At 41.3% G+C, this 20,326-nt stretch overlaps 1 protein-coding gene across 9 annotated transcripts in view; it reads left to right on the top strand.

Annotated features, from left to right (window-relative positions):
* The first annotated feature begins 654 nt into the window (after window positions 1-654).
* Window positions 655-20,326, top strand: part of celf4 (CUGBP, Elav-like family member 4) — an 83,988-nt gene continuing 64,316 nt past the window's right edge. For 4 of the 9 annotated variants that reach the window (XM_051416051.1, XM_051416056.1, XM_051416052.1 and 1 more), the window contains exon 1: window positions 656-1,392. In XM_051416051.1, the coding sequence (XP_051272011.1) occupies window positions 1,116-1,392 (277 nt within the window). In that variant the 5' untranslated portion in view covers window positions 656-1,115. Of the gene's footprint in view, window positions 1,393-20,326 lie in introns of all 9 variants that reach the window. The other 5 variants (XM_051416055.1, XM_051416053.1, XM_051416054.1 and 2 more) reach the window with 2 other exon arrangements.

The following is a 20,326-nucleotide window of genomic DNA, read 5'->3' as shown; positions in this document are numbered from 1 at the left end:
AAACCGGCTCAAACCCTATGTTTGTTCTTATTAACGAGCAGTCGGAACCGTCAGAGGAATCCTCCATCGGTGTATTTTAGTTTCGCCTGTGGGACCGCATTTCAGCACCACGGAGCTGTCCGCCGTCCAGGAGCGAAGTGAGGATGCAGCGATACAATGCTGCTGCTGCTGCTGTCGTCCAACATGAGGGAGGCAATAAGATGATACTAAATGCAGTTTAAGCACAAACTCAAACCTCCCTAAGAGCGACAGCCACATTTACAATCACATTCAATCTACAGCGCGTTTATTAGTTTACATACATCGAAAAATGTCTTGTGCAAATTGCTGTTAATACACCTGTGCGGTTTATTACAATTAAAAGGAAAGGATTGTGCATGTTAGTCACAAGTAATAAATTCTTGAGTTCGTGAATGTGTGGTTATTTGCTCTGAGTAGGAGCACAAAGGAGCGTATTCTCTATATTTCTCTATTTATAGACCCTCTCCCCTTGGTGGAATGTACCACTTGGTCTTCACATAAGAAAAGGGGGGTGTCAGAAAACTCTGGGTTTGACATATGCTGAGCTTACAGCTGCCCCCCTTTACTCAAACCTCCCCACTGTTCTGGCAGAGATTGAGCCGGCTCTGTCCGTTTAAACCGAGAAGACACCCATACCGACTCCTCAATGCAAAAAAATAAAAGGGTGCCAAGAAGCTGGGACGAGGGAACGTGGGTGTAAATAGACAGTGCACGCTCTTGGTCTCTCTCTCACCCTCTCTCTCTCTCTCTTCTCTATCTCTCCCTCCCCCTTCTCTCTTTCTCTCTGTCTCTCTTTTATGAAATCAATGAACGAGTTATTGGGTAGGACATAAATATAAGGAATCAAAGCCTCCACCGGGACCAACGGCATTGCGCGCTTTTGATATGCGTCTTCGCCAAATGCTACATGTGTTTTCACATCAGTGTAAATATTGGCTTTGATAGGACGAGAGCGGAATCAGCTCTGGCACGGCTTGGTCTCGGAACCAAATTTTGACCAAGACTTTCACCAGCTTTTTTTCAACGTAAAACGATTCTCCACCATCGCCATCTGCTGCTGTCCTACCCATCCCAACTCACTGGCCGGTCCGAAGATGGCAACTTTAACCAACGGGCAGGTGGACGGCACGATGCACGGTGTCGGTGTGGTCTCCGCCAGCACGAACGGACTCGTGAACGGATTAAGCCACAGCCACAGCCCGGTGGGCTGCCCGGCCACCATCCCCATGAAGGACCACGATGCCATCAAACTCTTCATCGGTCAGATCCCCCGCAACCTGGACGAGAAGGACCTCCGGCCCCTCTTTGAGGAGTTCGGCAAGATCTACGAGCTCACTGTGCTGAAGGACCGCTTCACGGGCATGCACAAAGGTGGGTTATTATGCCCAGATTACCTGAGACAACTATGGCTCTACTTGTTTCGTTTTTTTGTCAGTGTGAAATCTGTCACACATTGGTGAGAGTGAGGATCCTAAATCATGCAGGATTTGATGGGTAGAACTGCGCGATTGTTGGCAAATGTTGCACATTTTCTGTAAGGTTGAAGCCTGAATGACTTTTATGCAAAAGAAAGGATATTTATTCTTTTGTTAGACTTGTCATTTGGTTCTCCAATCCAGTACATTATTTTCTACCGTACTGAGCAAACATATCCAAGCATGAGAGTGTCACGAATCGAGAGTCACGACGGCATGAATTTATGTAGGGTGATATTAGGAGGAGCAATGTTCCCTATTTGGGCAGTGTGCACGGGAGTATTCACACATCTAGTCCGGCGGTTGTAAACGTGCTTTCATTCACTACAGTGCTAAATCCAGGCCATTAACCTCACGTTTTCACGTTGCAATAGCGGGGAGGCTGTGTTTGATTGCCCGCAGCACCGCACACTCTGTTGCCCGTAACTCTCTCACTGTTTGTGTACGCGCGTGTGTGTGTGCGTGTGTTGGAGGGGGGGGGATGTCGCGCGTGCACGTGTGTACGACAACACAAGAGGTGTAGGCCTATGAATGTATTGCACTTTTGCACAGCCTTTAAGCTCTTTATGATTTTTATGTTTGTGATCTTAGTTCTCCCTGAAAATGAAAACTAAACTACAAAATACAAATGGAAATCGCACAGAAATAGATTTTAATAGATTTTTTAAAACTTTCTAACCATGGCGGTCCCTTTGTTACAACAATGATGTGGGTGAATTATCACAAACTTTTGGCATATCAATGCTACATGGCCTTTTGGTGTAATATTAACGACCAGCCTTGTATTTTTGGTGCAACAGGAATGATGGTGCTTTAGCCTTTTGTTTCAGTTTCTTCTCTCAAGGGAAATGCCATTCTCTGCAAATCACCATCTAATGAGAGGTCACTAATTGATCTGCTATACCTGTAAGATATCACCCAGGGGAACAAAGAACGTTAAGAATGAGCTATCTCTTTTTGGGAGACCCCCTCCTCCTCTTTTAAAGCCCCCCCTGTCCCCTGTAAACAATGTGTGACATGCACCATGTGTCAGGAAATGATTATGATATACAAATAATTCCAGAGGGTGGAGACGGTCTGCAGGCATGGGGGAAACCAAAGAGGTGGAGAAGGAGAAGGGGGGGGGTTATCTTTTATTAATAGCCCAGCTGTAGTAGCAACTCCCTGTTGGACAGTTAATCACCAGTGGCCCCAGAACTATAGGCACGACTCGCCAGCTGATTCTAAGAACTGTCTCCTCACTGCGATATACGGCCCTGGTTCCCGGGCTGGGCCCCCGCTTTCATTAACGAGCCCCCGCTGCGCTCATATTTTAACTAGCTAGAGGCACTAGCTACTCCCTGGCTCACCAGCTCACTGGCTCACTGCAAGCTGCTTGAAGGCCGCGTTCCCTCCACAGACTCCTAACACCTTCCTGAGGTTTCCATAGAAGGTTCCCAAATTAGCAGTAAAAGACAGCACGACCCACAAATAACAGGCAAAGTGACTGACTGTGTACACTGCTGTCATACTGCTTTTATTGAAGACGACACAGTATAACATGAATCAGGTAGAGTAAGCTATCACTGCATGAGTTTGAGGCAAGAGTAAATACAGCAAACAAATATAGAAATATTTTGAAGAGAAATAATTCACACCGTCTATGTCTTATAAAGCTGTTTTACCTTTTCCTGGATTTTCTATATGAGGTCAGGTCTACTGTTGCCAACTAGCAGCTGAAAAATCTTTAATTCAACAGTGCCATTTTGGTGGTTTAAAAAATGTTATGTACATTTTCTACAAATGTACATTTATGTATGTGCACGTTATGATCTTTCACTGCTCTTTCCTCTATCCCTTTTCCCTCGGCTCCTTCATGCCGTTTGCTTTTTTCAGAGTCCTGCCATAGAGCAGAAAGAGTCAAAGCGAGGGCATGATGACCCTTTAAGGTGTGAAATGCTCCAGTGGAGTGAAGTCTATAGAACTGCCCACCAGAAAACTCCTCTTCTATTCTCCTCCTCCATCTTTTCTCCTCTTCATTAACTCTGCTTCATCCACTCCATTCTTTGCTTTCCCTCTTTTCCCCCTTTTGTCTTCACTTTATGTATTTGCTCTGACATGTTGCCTGTTCCAGGACAGTGCATCATGTTGGGCTGTGGTAGCACAAAGCCTCAGCTAGAACCGGAGATGGTAGATGATCAACTTTTCTTTTCTTTTCCTTTACAGCTTTGTCCTTCCTCTGTTTTATTTTATTTTTTTAAATGGCACATACTTGGTAACTGTCATTGCAAACAATGTGATTCCTCATATGGGGATACTGTTGCATTCATTTAACTTCATCCAAAGAAACATGGCACTTTCACAAAGAAATAAGCATGTTTTTCAGCTAGATAATAGAGAGCTTTTTTCTGGTACAGCAGGTAATAAAAGCCCCCCCCGTTCTGTTGTACATCAACAAGCCTAAAGAAACAGCTTTTGCTATGGTAATGCTACCACTGAAGAAAGAGACCCCTATTATAGCCATTGTCAGCCGTGCCTGTGATACTATTGCCATAACCCTCCCCATAATGACTCCATGTATCACTCGTAATCTAGTCTTTAGGATTCTGTCCCCTTGGAATGGAGGGGTGGAGGGAAGCGGGGAGGAGGGTAGTATGGGACGGGGGTCTGCAGAGGCTGGGAGGGGGCGCAGGGACACCAGTGCAGGCCTACATTCTCCCAATGATTTTATTTCTCTCCCCTCTGCGACCGAGCCATGCTAATAGAGGCCATTTATAATGGTCACCGGCTGCTGCTGCTGCTGCTGCTGCTGCTGCTGCTGCTACCAAGCACAACGGGGCTGAGAGGCAAAGCTAGTACAAAGAGCCAGCCCTTTCTCTTTCTCTTCTCTCAGGCAATGCAGCATGGGAGGTGGGGATCTATTCAAGAAGAAAAGGTGTAGATATGATTGCTAGCACTATTCATCAGCCCGACTTCATGTAATAATCACCGGGGCAATTGATCTGTGATGATATGGGGAAGACATTTAATAACTGAAGGTGTTATCTATTGTTTACTGCTGTCACATCTTCAGGCAGTATTGTGTTCCAGGCCAAGCTTTTATTGTCTACATCTTCGTTTTTCCAAGCAAATGCAAATGCAACTGTCACCAAGTTTGTTTTACTGCTGTTGTTTCATTTGGTGGTAATTTAATGCGAGTAATATATTTGTCCTTGGCCAAACTACATTAGCAACAGCTCTCGCTATGAGCTCAGACAGTTAAAGTAGTTACAAAGCCAGAGAGTTGCTCAAAGTCAAAGCAGGTGTTGAAACTTCATTTAGATTTGGGCCAAATAGTCAATTTTTACCTGGCAACTGAAATAAACAAAATGTCACAGTGCCGTGCGGTCCTGTGCAGGGCCTCTGTTCTCAAAGAGGAACTGTGGTGATTAATGATACCTTGGCTGTTGAACCATTTTTATTTAATATCAATACTTTATTATATGGAAATTATTATATGATCATATGAGGTTTAATATGTTTGAAATCAAACAAGTGGAGATACAGTCTAATGACCAATAGTAATCTTGTTTAAATTTACCCATACTGCAGATGGTTTATGCTACAGATGGGGGCTATAATCTGTGCAGGTCATAAAGGGAGTTATGGTTCCCTCTGAACGCCTATGGTTTTGATATGTCAGCCCTTTTAACTGAGTGTGTCAGGGGAGAAGGTTCAGAACAGATCATTGGGCTCATCGTGTTTGGTGAGACCAGGAAATCACGATGCCAAAAACATGAAAGACCCATGCTGTGTTTTATTGCAGGCAATTAGGTGTTACAGGTTGCCATTAGATGAGTACCGTCTGCGGGTAAAAAAGAGGGATAAAACCAAATTTGGCGTTGAACAAAGAGAGAAAGCAATACGTCTGTGTTTTTTCATCCTGCAGGTCTGCGTTAATGCAGCACGTGTTCCGGCCGAAAAATTTCACTCTGGTTGCATCATCCTCTCTGTGGGATCCTTCTCTCTCTCCTCCTCTCACATTTGGTTTGGGATGAGCGTGTGTGTGTGCATCTCTGAATGAGTGTGTGTGTTTATGTGCTCCTCCTTTCCTCCCTGGCCCAGAATCCTCCACTCATCTCAGCTCAGAATGCGCGCTCAGGCCCCACATTGTGCCCCGTTTCTATGAAGGCGCATCGCAATCGATTTTGAGTGTTTTGTCAGGGAGAAGGGCTACATGTGTCACAGAGGAGGTTGCTTCTTACCAAAGTACACTCGACCACCAGTACCGCACCACACCGCATACCACCACCCCTGTCCTGGCAGCGCCCAGAACTGCCAAGCAACAAGAGGGAAACAAGAGGCGGAGCCAGAGAGGGGAGTACAGTGAGCCTAATTTGTCAGGAGGGCCATTGTCAAGGCAGCACTGCCTCTGTCGACCACTATTATTGGAGGGGACTGTCAGATGGGGGACGCCTGATGGCCGAGCAGGGAGCCAGTTAGTCACAGTGAGAGATGACCGCAACAAGCCAAAGGAGGGTGCACTCCTGCAAGGATTAGCATGCTAACAGCAGGTTTGGAGTCATGGGGCCTGTCAGGGAGGCGGAGTCCTCTGGCTTCTCTGACCTCGCCAGTCCTCTCATTAAAACCACTGACCTTTACATAGAAGCAAGACAGAGATAATATAAAGGGATGGCTGCACCTACATGTTCACATATATTCAGCTCAAAGTGCAAAGTTTGGTTAACAAACGTGAATGTGAAATTATGAAGTAAATTAATAACACATGTAGCAATAACGAGGACACAGGTTTAAAGTGCATTGAAAATAACTATCAATTACAATACGACATGGCATTTATAGACTTCATTTTCTTGACAGAAAACTTTTTGGGGTAATAGTTTGGGAGCACACGCAATTATACTATAATACACTAAAATGGTCTAGTCAGCATGTATCAGTGTGTTAGTGTGTAGTTAATGGTTCCACATGGCACGGCTCACTGTGGACGGCAATGCTGACCTGGGGAGAAGTACAACACTGAAGATTTGTGGCCATCGTTACAGGTCAGAGAGGCTGCTGATCTCAACATTTTTTTATTAGATAGATAGATAGATAGATAGATAGATAGATAGATAGATAGATAGATAGATAGATAGATAGATAGATAGATAGATAGATAGATAGATAGATAGATAGATAGATAGATAGACTATTTATTTACTTCTTTCTACAATACTATTTTCAAGTGAATTCTCTGGTTGGAAAATCACTAGAGACGTGATTTTATGTTTGTCATAACACCGCTGATATTGCCAGAACCCAACTTGGATATCAGTATTCTGATATACTTAAGACAAAACCATAATATTTTCAACCATATCTAAGGCAAAAACATCTCTGAAAAATTTATATGTACAGCAAAAAAGCCTTTGTGTGTTTTGACAGTTAAACTCCTCGGCTGATAGCCCAGAGCTGAGTTAAAATAAAGTCTGCCTTAAATGTTTCATCAACATTTGGCCTTTTGTTTTCCATAAAGAGGAGGCTAAACAACTTGCACTGGCTTCCCTGTTGCTCTTGCTTTCCTATTGCCATGTTCATTGCCCCGGTGTACCATTATTCCAGAAGATGAAAAAAAAAAAATCCTTTTTTGACAAATGCTCCTTGGAGAGGTAAATATTTTCTGTTTTCAATGCTCTTGCATCAGCTAAGTATTATTGTGCTTTGTGTTAAATTTTTAAAAAGTTGATGCTTTAGGCCTCTTCAATCTTTTAGCTACGCTTAATACCACTTCCAAGCCCCCATGCTTCAAATACCGGTGGCCGTTTCTGGAGATGGGGAATGCAATACTTTTGAAATGTTGGAAAGTCTTACATGTTCTTTTAGAGTTTTACTTTTGTTCTACTGATGATTTCATTGGTAATGTAGTGCATTTTTTTAAATGCACTATATTTGCACTATATTTCAGGGTTAAGTCACAGGATGATTAAGATAATGTACGGATAAATATAAACATGTAAAGGTGTAAATCGTGTAGTTTTACCGATGCTGCTTCTAGAACACGACGTGTTTTAGTCCCCATAGTGAATTACATGTCATTTCTGTCTCTTTTTTTATTTAACTCCATATACTTACATAGACAATTTTGTTCCATTTCTGGATCTCTTATCTGTGCCATGCAATTACACGGGCACCTTCCTGTGTGTGTAGTTATTCAGTGTAAAAGGCTTAAACACTATTTCCTTTGTTCACCAGTCAAAAGGTTATGAATCTGGTGTTTTTTGTCTTTTGGATTAGAGCTGCTGGCTCCTTTTATCGAGCTTGGCACAGTCAGGAGGCATTATGATAGGTAATGTTATAATATCCGTGGCCAATATCTCTATGTGTGTGTGTTTATATGGATGTGTCTATATTTTCTGTATATTTGTTGTTTGTTCATTGTGTGTGTGTGTGTGTGTGTGTGTGTGTGTGTGTGTGTGTGTGTGTGTGTGTGTGTGTGTGTGTTTGTGTGTGTGATTATACTGCAGAGTACAGTATTGCATGTGCCAAATATCAAAATATCAGCTCTAGTTAAAGCATTACTTCACAGTAACCTTTAGTGTTTAATTGTAATATTTATATTTTACTGACCCTTTACCTGACTCGAACCCCCATGCTCGTAAAAATGGGTCCAGCTGCAGCCCTCTACTGCAGAGGCTTTCCACAAGGAAATAGCAGCATGACACAGCAGCAATATGAAAAATAGAATCAAAGTTTGTCACAGCTAACTGTGGCAGTGGCCCATTAATGCATATCCAGCAAGCATTAATTCTTGTTACATATTCAGCTCCAACTGTATTTAATTTGTTTCAAACTCCATCTAGTATATTTTCTTCTGTTCTTAAATTGTTCTCAAGGTCAGGTTCTGTTTTAATATCACAGAAAAAGTAAATCCTTGTTATTACCTTGCATACAGACACATGTACTTCCAATTACCTTTTTAGCCCAGACACAATTGGCTCATATATACTAAACAAATCATTCGGCTTTGGAGATTTATGGTTCATAGAAAGTTGAATTGATGTTTATTCTCAACCAAATTGTTAAACATAACTCGAAGTGGCGTATCTGGGTCTGCCTGCTGGGATACTCTAAAGCAGGGATTACATGAGCCGTGTACTATTTGTCCCAGACAGAGAGCGCATGAAAGACGGTTGAGCATGTGCGACTTGTCAGGCCAGACACATATTTAGCCATCTCTGTATGCATGCATACAATCTCCCATGCCGTGCGATGACTGCCAGGTTTGAGTGTCCCTGATTCAATTCACTTTCTTCCCATCTCCCTTCATGCCTATTTCATGTCCCCCAATTAAAAATGCACCACGTTGACTTGTAAAAGGAAGGTGGGAATGGAGGTTAGGGCTTTTCAAAGATCTCTCTCAATTATTCAAGGCCAAGTTTGATTCAGAAAATAGAGGAGGATTAATAAGTCATTAGGAATTTTTGTGGGTCCTGGTACCAAATGTAATGTAAGATGTTCTGATGAAACTAGCCCAAGCATCAACCAAAAAGAAATGTTTGTTGTCGATTAGGCTTGACAAGTTTTGACTCCCAGAGTCAGAATCCTACATTTAAGCTACTACTTCTCTTTAACAGATCCAAGAGGACTATCTGAAGTTAGCAACTCAGTCCAGAGAAGCTTTATAACTGTTCCATTTCATATTTAAGAAATATAAAGTTGGCACAGTTCTGAATGACATAAGGCAAGTGATCAGCTTTGAATGTGTATTTGTCTCTGGGTACCCAGTGGGTCCATATCATTCCATTTTCATTCCCCAAAAACTGTGCAGATCAGTGCCTTTTGCTATCAGATATTACCATTCAAATCATATTGGCATCACATTGAGGGAAAGTACATTAAGGCTTTATCCTATCTTGCTGGTTGAAGAGCAGATAGACCAAAACATATCGCTGCAGAGGGAGATGGTGCAAGAGTGCGTAAAACGACAAGGAGCTCAAGACAGAGAGAGGGAGAGAGAGGGAGTGAGAGAGAGAAAGAAGGAGCATTAGAGAGATGTTGAAACAGGGATGATGTAAGAGAATGCGTGAAAAGAGGCGAGGGAGATCCATGGAAGAGAGTTCGGGTGGGGGGTTGCACACAAAGACAGACAAAGAATATCAAGAGGCAGAGCGATATACAAGAAAGAGAGCAGAGATTGTAAAGAGAGGTGCTGACTAAAAATGGAGGCACAGAGAGATTGTTCAATGACAGGCACAGAGCAAGCAAAAGGAACGAAAGGAAGCGGGAAGGGGCTGACAAGAAAAGACTGAAAAGCAGGAAAGGAAAACGACAGACAGAGAGAGAAGTAGAAAGAGTGAGGGAGTCCCAGAGACAGATGTCGCCCTCGCTGGCCCCGGCAGATTGATAGCTTCTGGCCCAGTTCCATGCCAGGCTTTGACCCCTCTGTCCTCTGCTGTAATTTATAGGCTGCGTTTTGCCAGATTTAAGCACTACTCTGTGGTCATCATGGCTCGAGAAGGGAGAATGACCTTCCTGGGATGGGAGCAGAATTAGACCCCTGCAGCTCCCAGCCACCCTGGGGGTAAATAAGCAAGTGCTCCTCATATTAGGAGGATCTCTGACAACATGTTAATGATATAGGTTTTACTTTTTTCCGGCATATTCTAGCCTGCACTTTCTGCGTGTATTTTAATATGTTAATGTGGCCATGCAATAGTCTAGTATTTAAGTTTGTGTGTGCATGTGCCAACAACACACAACAGCTGAGATGTTGAAAGTCTTTTCAATTCCGAGTGAGACTGGAGCTCCAGATTTTGGTCTGAACTAATCTGACGTAATCTTATTTTTTTTTTATAGAGCAGATTTTTTTTAGTTCAAGCATTATTGTTGAATTGGTTAGAAAAAGGAAAAATAAGCACAGAAATATATTTGGTCAACTTTTCTGACAAACTAGTTGAAGGCTACAAGGTTTTCTGGCATTGTATGAAATTATTAAAATTGCCTTGCAGACAATCACTGATTGATTTGACACGGGTTTGACAGGACTGAAGGTGTTTGCTACTTCATATGTGTGTATTTCCATCACTGTCACTGATGGCCAAATTTACTAAACATTTTCTCTTCCACAACACAGATAAACCAGCCTGGGAGCACAGTTTTTCTGTCATATGATGCAAGACATGCATGTAATAAGTAAAGTCCCCACTCCTCTATGCAAATTTATTTAAAGCCCCCCCTTAAGTATTTCTCTATAACATTAAATATTTATGACTAAATAAGCAGCAAAGTTTCAAAAGTTTGGGGGAAAAATCACTCTTGGTTATTATTTATTTAGAGTTTAAGAGTCTGGTCTGGTAACATACGCAAACAACACCACACATATGTGACATCACCTTTTTCCATAAAGCTCCACCCACTTAAAACCAATGAGAAAAGCACAGACAAAAACAAAAATGCAGAAATCTCCTATGTGAAATAACCAAAACTGAGTGTTTATGTAGGACCACATACAAAGCTGAATGAAAAACATTTTTTTTAGGGTCATTAAGGGAGAACCCCACAAACATGTGTGACTGATTGACAGGATCATGTGGTTTGTGAGGTTCACTTTTGATCCAAAAACATGTAAAACCCTTCATGGGTTTCTTAACACATGACTGAGGTAGTGAGGAGAAAAAAAACCTACAGAAATCAATAAAATGTTCACGGAATTAGTTCAAAAGTTAAACTTAACTTGAACATGGTGTCCGCTGAGCTGCTAATGCTCAATGGTGACATTGATAGCGCAGTACCTTTTCTGGTTTTATTAAAAGCAATCTTTTCTTTTACTCATTTCATTGCGCCTAATGTTTCATTTGCTGAATAGTAGAAACTATTTTACATTCAATTTTGACTAACAAGTACATAACTAAATGTTGTTATTAATAAGTAATTGCAGACAAATTGACTGCTGTGGAATGTCCATTATATTGAAGACCATTTTAATTTTAATTTTGATTTCTTATTTCTTTGAGTCTGCTGCTCAAAGCCACCTCAGGCCACTGTCTGCACCTTTTTGTGCCTCCTTCTCCTTCACTCAGAGCTGGCCTAGTTGCTTATTGAATGATAAACTGCTGTCCTCATGAGTCAGGAACTAATTTTGTGCAGATTACATGTGCAAATTGAATGGAAAGTGCAGCACAAGTTTGCACTGTGGTTTCTTGTAAGGTAAACATGGCCCTGTGTGTATCTGGAGTGTGCCCTCTAGTAGACTAACTTGGCTGGCTAGCCAGTGGGCTCAGCTGGGTTTGTGCTTGGCCATTCAGAGCGTTACCTCAATGCACAAATCAGCCCAGGGAATGATCTGGACAGAAAGCCTTCAGCAAATTATTACAGATTTGCAATTTAATGGCTTCTGAGGTCTCTCCCAGCCCCACACAGGTTCCCAATGAGACAGAGCCTATTAGTTTGGTCCTTTAATCACAGAACAGGAGATGGGAATCCTGGCCAAACCTATACATACCCCGCTTCACTTGGTGTGGAATGATTTCATGGGCTTTATAGATAGAGACAGAGAAGTCTGGGCACGTGTGTGTGTGTGTGTGTGCATGAGTGTGTGAGCACTGGCTAGTTGATAAGCTTTGCTTTCCCCAGAGCAACACCAGTGTGTGTGTGTGTGTGTGTGTGTGTGTGTGTGTGTAAGAGAGAGAGAGAGAGAAAAAACAATGCGTTCCTCTATGGATTGTTAATCAATAACATGAGTGGGCAGTAGCAATTATATGGCATCAGCTGTACCCAAAGCTAACAAAACTCCACTTCATAAACAAAAATGGATAATTTGTTTCAAATGTCATATTTAAAAGATATTTTCATGAAAAGTGATTTCAAAGTAAAACATGAAAATGTTTTAGTCTGCAACAAATTTTTATTAAATTATTAAACTAGCAAAAGTGAAATCTCAGGTGACTGTCCCTAATACACGTCAGTAAACTGACCTGTTACAGACTATGAACTGTAAAACAGTCCCTAACTCAAGCCTGTAAATAAAAATAATTTGCTTGTGATTTATGACATATTCCGTAAATTAATCTGCAGTTAGTTTCCAAACCTAAAGCTCTAATGTCTTGGTTCATTATGGATTTGCAACATTTCCCATTTATACACGCAGAAAGGATGTATTTTAGATAATGACATAGCTTTCGTGATACTTTTCTTAGGCTATTTAAGCAAGTCTTTTCCCATAGCTATAGTTGCCCTGATTAATGTGCCATCAATGCAAAATGTAAAAACTATCACTCCAATCTGCTTTTCAATGTCCCAATTTGTCCAAGAGGAAGCCAAGCTTTCTAAATGAGCTGGATAAAAGTGACTGCCAAAGGGGATGAATATATATAATTATCTGTGGCTGGAGCGCCAACAAAGGGACTCTAAAAATCAACTTTGTGCGCCAAAGGCTTCATTAGTCTGACAACAACAAAATGTCCCCCTCAACTTGCAGTTGGAAAGACACAGGTATCTGCCCAGCCATTAAAAGCATGCAGTCGTGCAGCATTCTGCAGCCCAACCACTATTTGTTTGGGATTAGAAGCTACTTAATGCGCTAATGTTAATATGCTAATGTGTTAATATTATGTTTGAATTATTAGGTGATTTAAGAAATGGCTGGCTGCTGTTTTGTTGGTCTTACGCATTGACACGTTAGAAAGGACGGATAACTGTGTTTACTTTGCATATGGAAATCCCTGAATGTCTTTCATCTGTCCTTCCTATAGCGACTAGTGGTCCATGTTAGCTTTGCAAACATCTTAATTGTGTTAAATGGAGGAAAAAGGGGGGAAGATTAAAAGCCATTAATGTGTGTTGTGTGAGGGTGTGCTATTCCCGGGATGGTGCTTTTGTTCACTTTGGCAAAGCAGACGAGAGAGTTTCACCTTGAAACTCAATGCACCCCAGAAACGTTGTCATTGTGTCTACCTAAAATGCTGCTGTCTCTCGCTCTCACTGTCTTATACACTGTCAGACTTGCTTTGCTCGGCTTTGCATTTCTTTTTGTGATCGCCTCTCTCCATCGTTCTTACTCTCTTTGTACGTCTCTCCCATTTCCTCTCATTCTGTCTCTCTGTTGCTTTTCCCTTTGTAGCACTGTTTCCCTCCACCGCTCTCTCTCTCTCTGTCTGTCTGTCTAAGCGTCAGATAAGCTCACTGGGGGAGACTTTAGAGGACTCTCCATCTGTGTATAAATAGCTCTGGATGAATTATTGAGGGACCTGGGGTTGCTAATAATCCCGCAGGACCCATCTGACAATGACACAGAAGATGGAGGGAAAACAATTACGCAGGCTTTCTCCTTCAGAAGAGTGGGAATGGGGGTGGGGGGGGGGGCTCGGCGGCCTCTGGGAGCCTCCTCGCGGGGCCCAACATCTTGGCTAATAAACCCAATTAAGTCTCCGGAATCAATCGGAGCCCCGGGGGCGTCCTCTCTCTTCCTTCCCCGGACGGTGTGCAACAACAGGAAGTGTAATGATTCATGTTCCCCCTTCTGCGTTTGGATCGTCCTCTCATCTCCATCTTGCAGGTTGGCAAGGCGGACGGGACAGGACAGGATGTCCGCCGAGGCAGGATAATAGGACAGGGAGAGGAAAGGAGAAGAGAGGCGAGTGGAGTGGAGAGGAGAGGTGCACAGAGGAATATTAATGGGAGTGTTTATCCTGTAAGTGTTTTACCAGGGGGACAAGACATGGGACCACTCCCATGACAGAATTAAAGCACTTTGTCTTCTTAGTGAAACATGATTCATCTGTAGACAATTTTTGATTAATCGGCTTTGCCAGGCCTTGTCTGACTGTTGACACAATGGTCTATCTATCTATCTATCTAGCTAGCTAGCTATCTAGCTAGCTATCTATCTAGCTAGCTAGCTATCTAGAGCAGCCTGTAATGATGGCCACAATCTGATGTCGGGGCCACTTCCCGTTTGCTAAGCAACAGAAAAACAGGAAATGGAAGTAGTAGTAAGTAAGTAGTAAGTGTTGAGAAAGTAACAATTCTGCAACACCACACGTAACATTCAGTGGCGAGGTTTCCATCTTAATGTGATTCAAATTTTTTATCAAATTTCCCAAAAATTGGCAAAAGAAATTGCTAATTCATATGTGTTTCCACCCACTACTGTTAAAAGAGAGTGAGAGTTGGTTCATTGAGCTGCTGGTGCCAATTTTCCAGGCTAGTGTCATTAAATCATTGCAAAGGAAGAGGTCACAATGAGATGTCATAAAACCTCTAAGACAGAAAACAGTGTAGAAAAACATGACAGAAATACAGCATTTCTGTTTGTTTCTGAAGTGTTTTATGTCCATACGCATTTTTGTTAATTTTCACTCAAAATCTTTATATGGCAACTACATCATTGTTAAGATTAGAAAAGGGTAGTGGTTACAGCAAATACAGTAAGTTATAGTTATAGCTGAACACTTCCAATTTAGGGAAATCATTGTTAGGCTTTCAAAAAGCACAAATATTTGTTGCAGGTTTGTGACAAGAGGTGAACCTCAGCCTCTATACCTGTACACTATGTGTGTTAATGAACATTATAATTTATCATGAGGTGCAGATGTAACTTAGACTGGGATGTTTTTTAAAGCCTGATGTACATGAGAGCAACCCAGATCACTGAAGAGATGAAACAAGACATTCAGCCTTAAAGTGCTGTGTTGTCTGGTTTTCAGATGAGAGTTTTAGTGTCCCATGATGGTCTAAACACTGTTTCAGAGGTTTTTCCACTCTGCCAAGTATAATGTTCCCAAATGAAACACTGAAAATGTTGTCACACACACACACACAAAAAAAGTCCAGCTGTTATCAGTCGTACATTGTTATATTGGTCAGCATCAATACATTTCCCAAGTGTCAGACCTGGTACGTCACGGTGCAGACTTTTGGTTCATCTTAGGAGTCATTCCACGTTTAATAATTCATACTGTGAAAAGCTAAATTTGGGTGTCCCAAACATTTCCAGACAAAATGGCTGAGGTAGGACGAGAGTGAGGTGATTCGTCTGCCTGGATATTGAGGACAGCTCTAGCCATTCAGTGTGTGTGTGTGTGTGTGTGTGTGTGTGTGTGTGTGTGTGTGTGTGTGTGTGTGTGTGTGTGTGTGTGTGTGTGTGTGTTTTGCCATCAGGGGAGCTTTTAACAAGGTATATGAGTGTGTATGCTCGAGCATTTATGTTACATGTGATGTGGGTGCTGTTTAAGAAGGTATTTCACTTTGTGGCATGAGAGCCCAAGTGTCTTAACACAGTTTATGTGTGCATACAAGTGTGTGGGTCTAAATGTGTGTGTGTTAATGTGTGTTTTCCATCCCGACCCTCAAGGGACCAAGTGGGTTGGGTGAAGGGGTGGAGAGGGTTGGTGGGTGGTGTGGGGGAACAACACTGTCCTAATGATGCATTTTCTACGCCATTGATTCAGTGGCTCTGCTCTCCAGTAAATCCTTCACATGCAACACATTAAAGCTGGCCCTTTTTCCTCCTTTGCCAATCGATTAGCACAGCTTAGAGACGGCCACTCTGGGAAGCAGGGCAAGAGATGGGACCTGTTATCTTCAGGGACTAAAACACACACACACGCGCACACACACAGAACATACAAACACAATTTGAAGTCATTCTTTTGCGCACATTTTTAGTCATTAAAAAAATATCTATGGTTGTTCTGTGAAAGAGCATCAATGTGTGTAAAATGTTTATTGGTTTGCATGCGTTTGTTAATAGTTGTTAGTGCTGCATTTTAATATGGAGGTTGTCACACGCATCTTTCTCGGTTTTTACTTAGGTCAGTTTTTGTGTTGTTATATTTTATTTTTTAATTTATTTTATTTATACCCTCCTAAAAGTACCACTATGTGCAAATACAGGAGTGTGGCGTGTCATCACTGAGAGTTTTCTGTTTTATATGCATGTTGTTATCAATGATTTGCAGAGCTTTTATAGTCATAAATCAGGTGATTTTTATTCCTACAATAGTCGCCCACATCTTTTGGGGTAACTTCTAAGCAATTTGTTCAGGTTATTTTTCAGTGTGTTGCTGAAAAGTAACATTCAAACCCCTCAGAGCACATTCATTTGGCATGATGATTTAACAATTTTGTAGGAAAGTTTCCCTCCTGGTCAGTCAGAACTCAGAATTTACCCAGGATACAGTATAATAACTTTTATTTGATGATATTCCTCATCTCAGAGAGTACTTTAGATACAGCTAGAGCCACTATTGTATTAAATTACTATGTCCTCCACTTTTCAGAATGGGATAAATGCAGCAGATGTACAGTAGTGCTGTCCTTTTGAGTTTCATCACCTGGTTATTAACTTTTGCTGTGTATTTTCTTGCTCTCCAGTTCTCTCAGTGACATGCGTGTGTTTATATTACAGATTATTCATGTTCCCCTGAAGAAAGGACTAAGGGATCTGCATATAGCCGCCTATAGGAGAGCTGGGACTGCTATTACACTTCATTATAAATGAATTCACCTCCTCTTTCATAATACTGCCCCATAGTTCTGCCTCACTCCGTTGAAATAATATCATACTTAAGACCAGCATTCATTAGTCCCCGAAACAGCTCCTGAATTTTTAAGGCCTTTTTTACACAATGAAAAAAAATGCTTGATGTGGTCTCTGAACAGTAATTGAAGTTTTTTACCCCCCGTTCACACCGAGTACTGTACCGTTCTCTGAGCTCATATTGTGGGCTTCAAAGAGCTTTTTTATTTAATCAGGGTTTACAGCTGCCAATTAAAGATTTTAAGATGATACGGGGAGAAAGTTGGAGTGTTCCTGGAGACCTTGACCGTGTCCCCTAAAATAGCCTCTATCTTCTGTCTCTTTTTTCCATTGTGAGTAATGATCTGAAAGGTCAGCAAAGGTGAAGGGGATATGAGCGACTGCTGCTCGCTTTATTGAATTACTATTCCTCGCAGAACCGAAAGTGTGGGGGCTTCTCTAGGCTTTTCACTTTGATACCAGATTCAGTGGGAGATATTTAATTTAGACCGCAGTTTTAATTAATCCAAAACATAGTTTAGCACTATATGGCTCTTTTCTACAGAGACAATAAGTTGATTGGTTGTATTCAACATGTGGAAAAGAATCCATAGGAGCTTTACAAACACAGAGATCATGGTTGCGGCAGCTTTTTATATTTTATTTTCAGAAATAGAACTCTCATTTAATTTGATGGTGTTTTGAACCAGATACAGACTGAATAGCAACAATCACATGGCTCATATTGAGTGTCGCAGTTACAGTAGTACAAGGGCAACTGTATCATTCTTGAATCAGAAACTCTCTTAATACGATACTTATTAGTATTCCTCTTCTGCACTCAGTGGTACTCATTGTCACCATATGACTAAAAGACCAAGGCTTTAAATGCTATTTCTCTGAACACAATAAGTCAAGAATTTCGTCTTTACTTTGACCATTTCAAGAGTGAATTGAAGAGTGTTATCTAAGCCTTAGCACTCACAAAAATCCAGTCAGAGTGTTCTTGTCTTAAGGTCAATCTTTTAAAAAGGAGAAAAAAACATTCTTGTGTTTATTGAGCAAAGGCTGTCCTTGGTCAACCCTTTCAGGGGGAGATAAGTGCTAACAGAACTGAGGTAGGGAGAGACGTGGAGATTTCTATTGACTGACTGAAATTGGACAGCCTCAAACAAAGTTTCATGCCAAAGTTTTTGGAGGCAGAGTTCCAGGGCTATGCAGCGTGGAGTTTCAGCTGTGCCGTGGATAAAGCTTTTTAATGCTATTGACTCTTTTTAGGCTCTTACCAAGATGTTCTGAAATATTTAAATGATCACTGGGAGTTTCTCCCCGTCTGTGGCTGGGAATAAAAGGATAGAGTGAGGGGAGGGAACTTTTTATGTCAGCCTTTTACAATCCCTGAATTAATAGGCACAAGATAATTAGAGAATTCTGTGCAATAACATTGTCCCCAAGCTGTCTAGTCTTGGGTGGCGTCAGGCAATGCATGCTGGTAAAAAGTAATTCATGTGTCCAGTAACGCTGCATAGCACTAATTCGGGAATGCATTAGTAGAATTACTTTTAGTACAATCATAATTAGTTTCCAAGGAGAATTTCCAGATTGGAGTGTCCCAGTAAGGGCCAACACTACCACTAAGGTCAGAGGTCATGCATGGTCTCTGGATTGTTTGGGGGAATTTGGGGATTTTATTGACCTCACGAGTTTACACTGTAATTTCATGTAAAATACCCACAGTGGGACTCATATGTATGGCTGTCTATGCTATAATTGATATGTCTATGATTTTGGATTTGACTGAATGCTTAGCTACATGTAGTTATAAACACAACATTGACAGGTGTAATCAATATATATGTAATATATTTATATTAACAATGGATCACATAACTACATGTATGTGGAAGCGGTGACTCTCAACACTACATAGCATTTTAGTATCTTTGCACTCATTATTTCAGTGTTACAACAATTTTTTGGTTCACTCTCCCTGCTCTCCTCAGTGTTGCTTCAGCAGCAGCAGGCAGCTGTTCTTGGCACACAAAAAAATGCTCTAAAAACCCACTGTACACTACCTTCCCAGCACCAAACGGCTAAAGACAAAGTTAACGACTAGCTAGAACATTTAGTTGCTCAAGAGCCAAATATTTCCCTCAGGAGTTGGTGGAGACCAAAAACAGAACTTAAAGGAGATTAAATATGGGAGTTACATTGATCAGGTGGTGAGGAACATGACTGCACTTGAATGCTGAAGTTGCTCTTTATCTGTTGGAAGTGTGAATTGGCGGCTGCTTGCTAAAATGTTAGCAATACCAACTTTAAAGTAATAGTATGTCAGTGTTGTGTTTACAGCTTGTTTTGTTGAAAAAAATCAGTTATGGTAAGTTTAAAAATAAAATAAAAATAGAACTAGCTTTAAAATCCTGGCTCTGGTCCAAAGGTCGAAATGCTATTCCACCCAACCAAAACTAAAATATCTGAAATACTACTTCCTTGAAATTTCGAAAAAGTGGCAAAATATTACAATTTATTTTCTGTGACAACACTTCAAAACTCATGAAACCTGCCTCAGCTCTGACAGAGTCACTTTAGAGGTCCAGTGTCTTGGATTTAGTGGCATCTAGCAGTGTTGTTGCAGATTGTAACTTCCTCGTCTCACCCTTCCTCCTTCCAAAAAAAATTTGAAAAACTAGTGCCAGTGTTTGGTTTGTCTGTTCTGGGCTACTGTAGAAACATGGCGGTTCAACATGGCGGACTCCATGGAAGGTGACCTGTGGCATCTTTAGACATTAAGGCTTATTGTAAGGTTAAAAAACACTATTCTTGTTTTCAGGTGATTAAACATTAATGAAAACATAGTTATGCCTATTATTTTCCATATCTGCCAATAGATCCTCCTAAACGTTACACATGGTACAATGTTCAAATAAACATTGTTTGATTACTCAGGTTTTCAAATATATAGATCTTAATAAGATGACTTTAAACAAAAAAATGTTCCGTCTTATTTTATATATATTGTATCTATCTATGTATGTATGTACAGTCAGTTTGTTGGGAAGCAGCATCTAGCAAAGACAGCTCATCAAGTAAATGTTTCCCATAGTTAACAAAGTCAAAGCTCTATGTGGTCCAACATAGCTGTCATTTAAATGAGGCCTGGTGACAGTTGGTGGATTTCACCACTGAAGCTTTTGTCTTTTCTTCTTCCCCCAGTAAGGATTCATAGTCTCCACCATTCCCTTGCTGCTTTCTTTCATCTTCTCTCTTTTTCTTCCCCATATTCCTCCCTCTCTGTCTGTCTCTCACTCTTTTCCTGTTTCTCTCTCTCTCTCGGTGGGTGTGTGTCCCT

Source organism: Dicentrarchus labrax, unplaced genomic scaffold (assembly GCF_905237075.1).
Source record: "Dicentrarchus labrax unplaced genomic scaffold, dlabrax2021, whole genome shotgun sequence".
In the NCBI taxonomy this organism is placed as follows: Eukaryota; Metazoa; Chordata; class Actinopteri; family Moronidae; genus Dicentrarchus; species Dicentrarchus labrax.
This window is presented reverse-complemented; position numbering and strand designations above follow the sequence as displayed.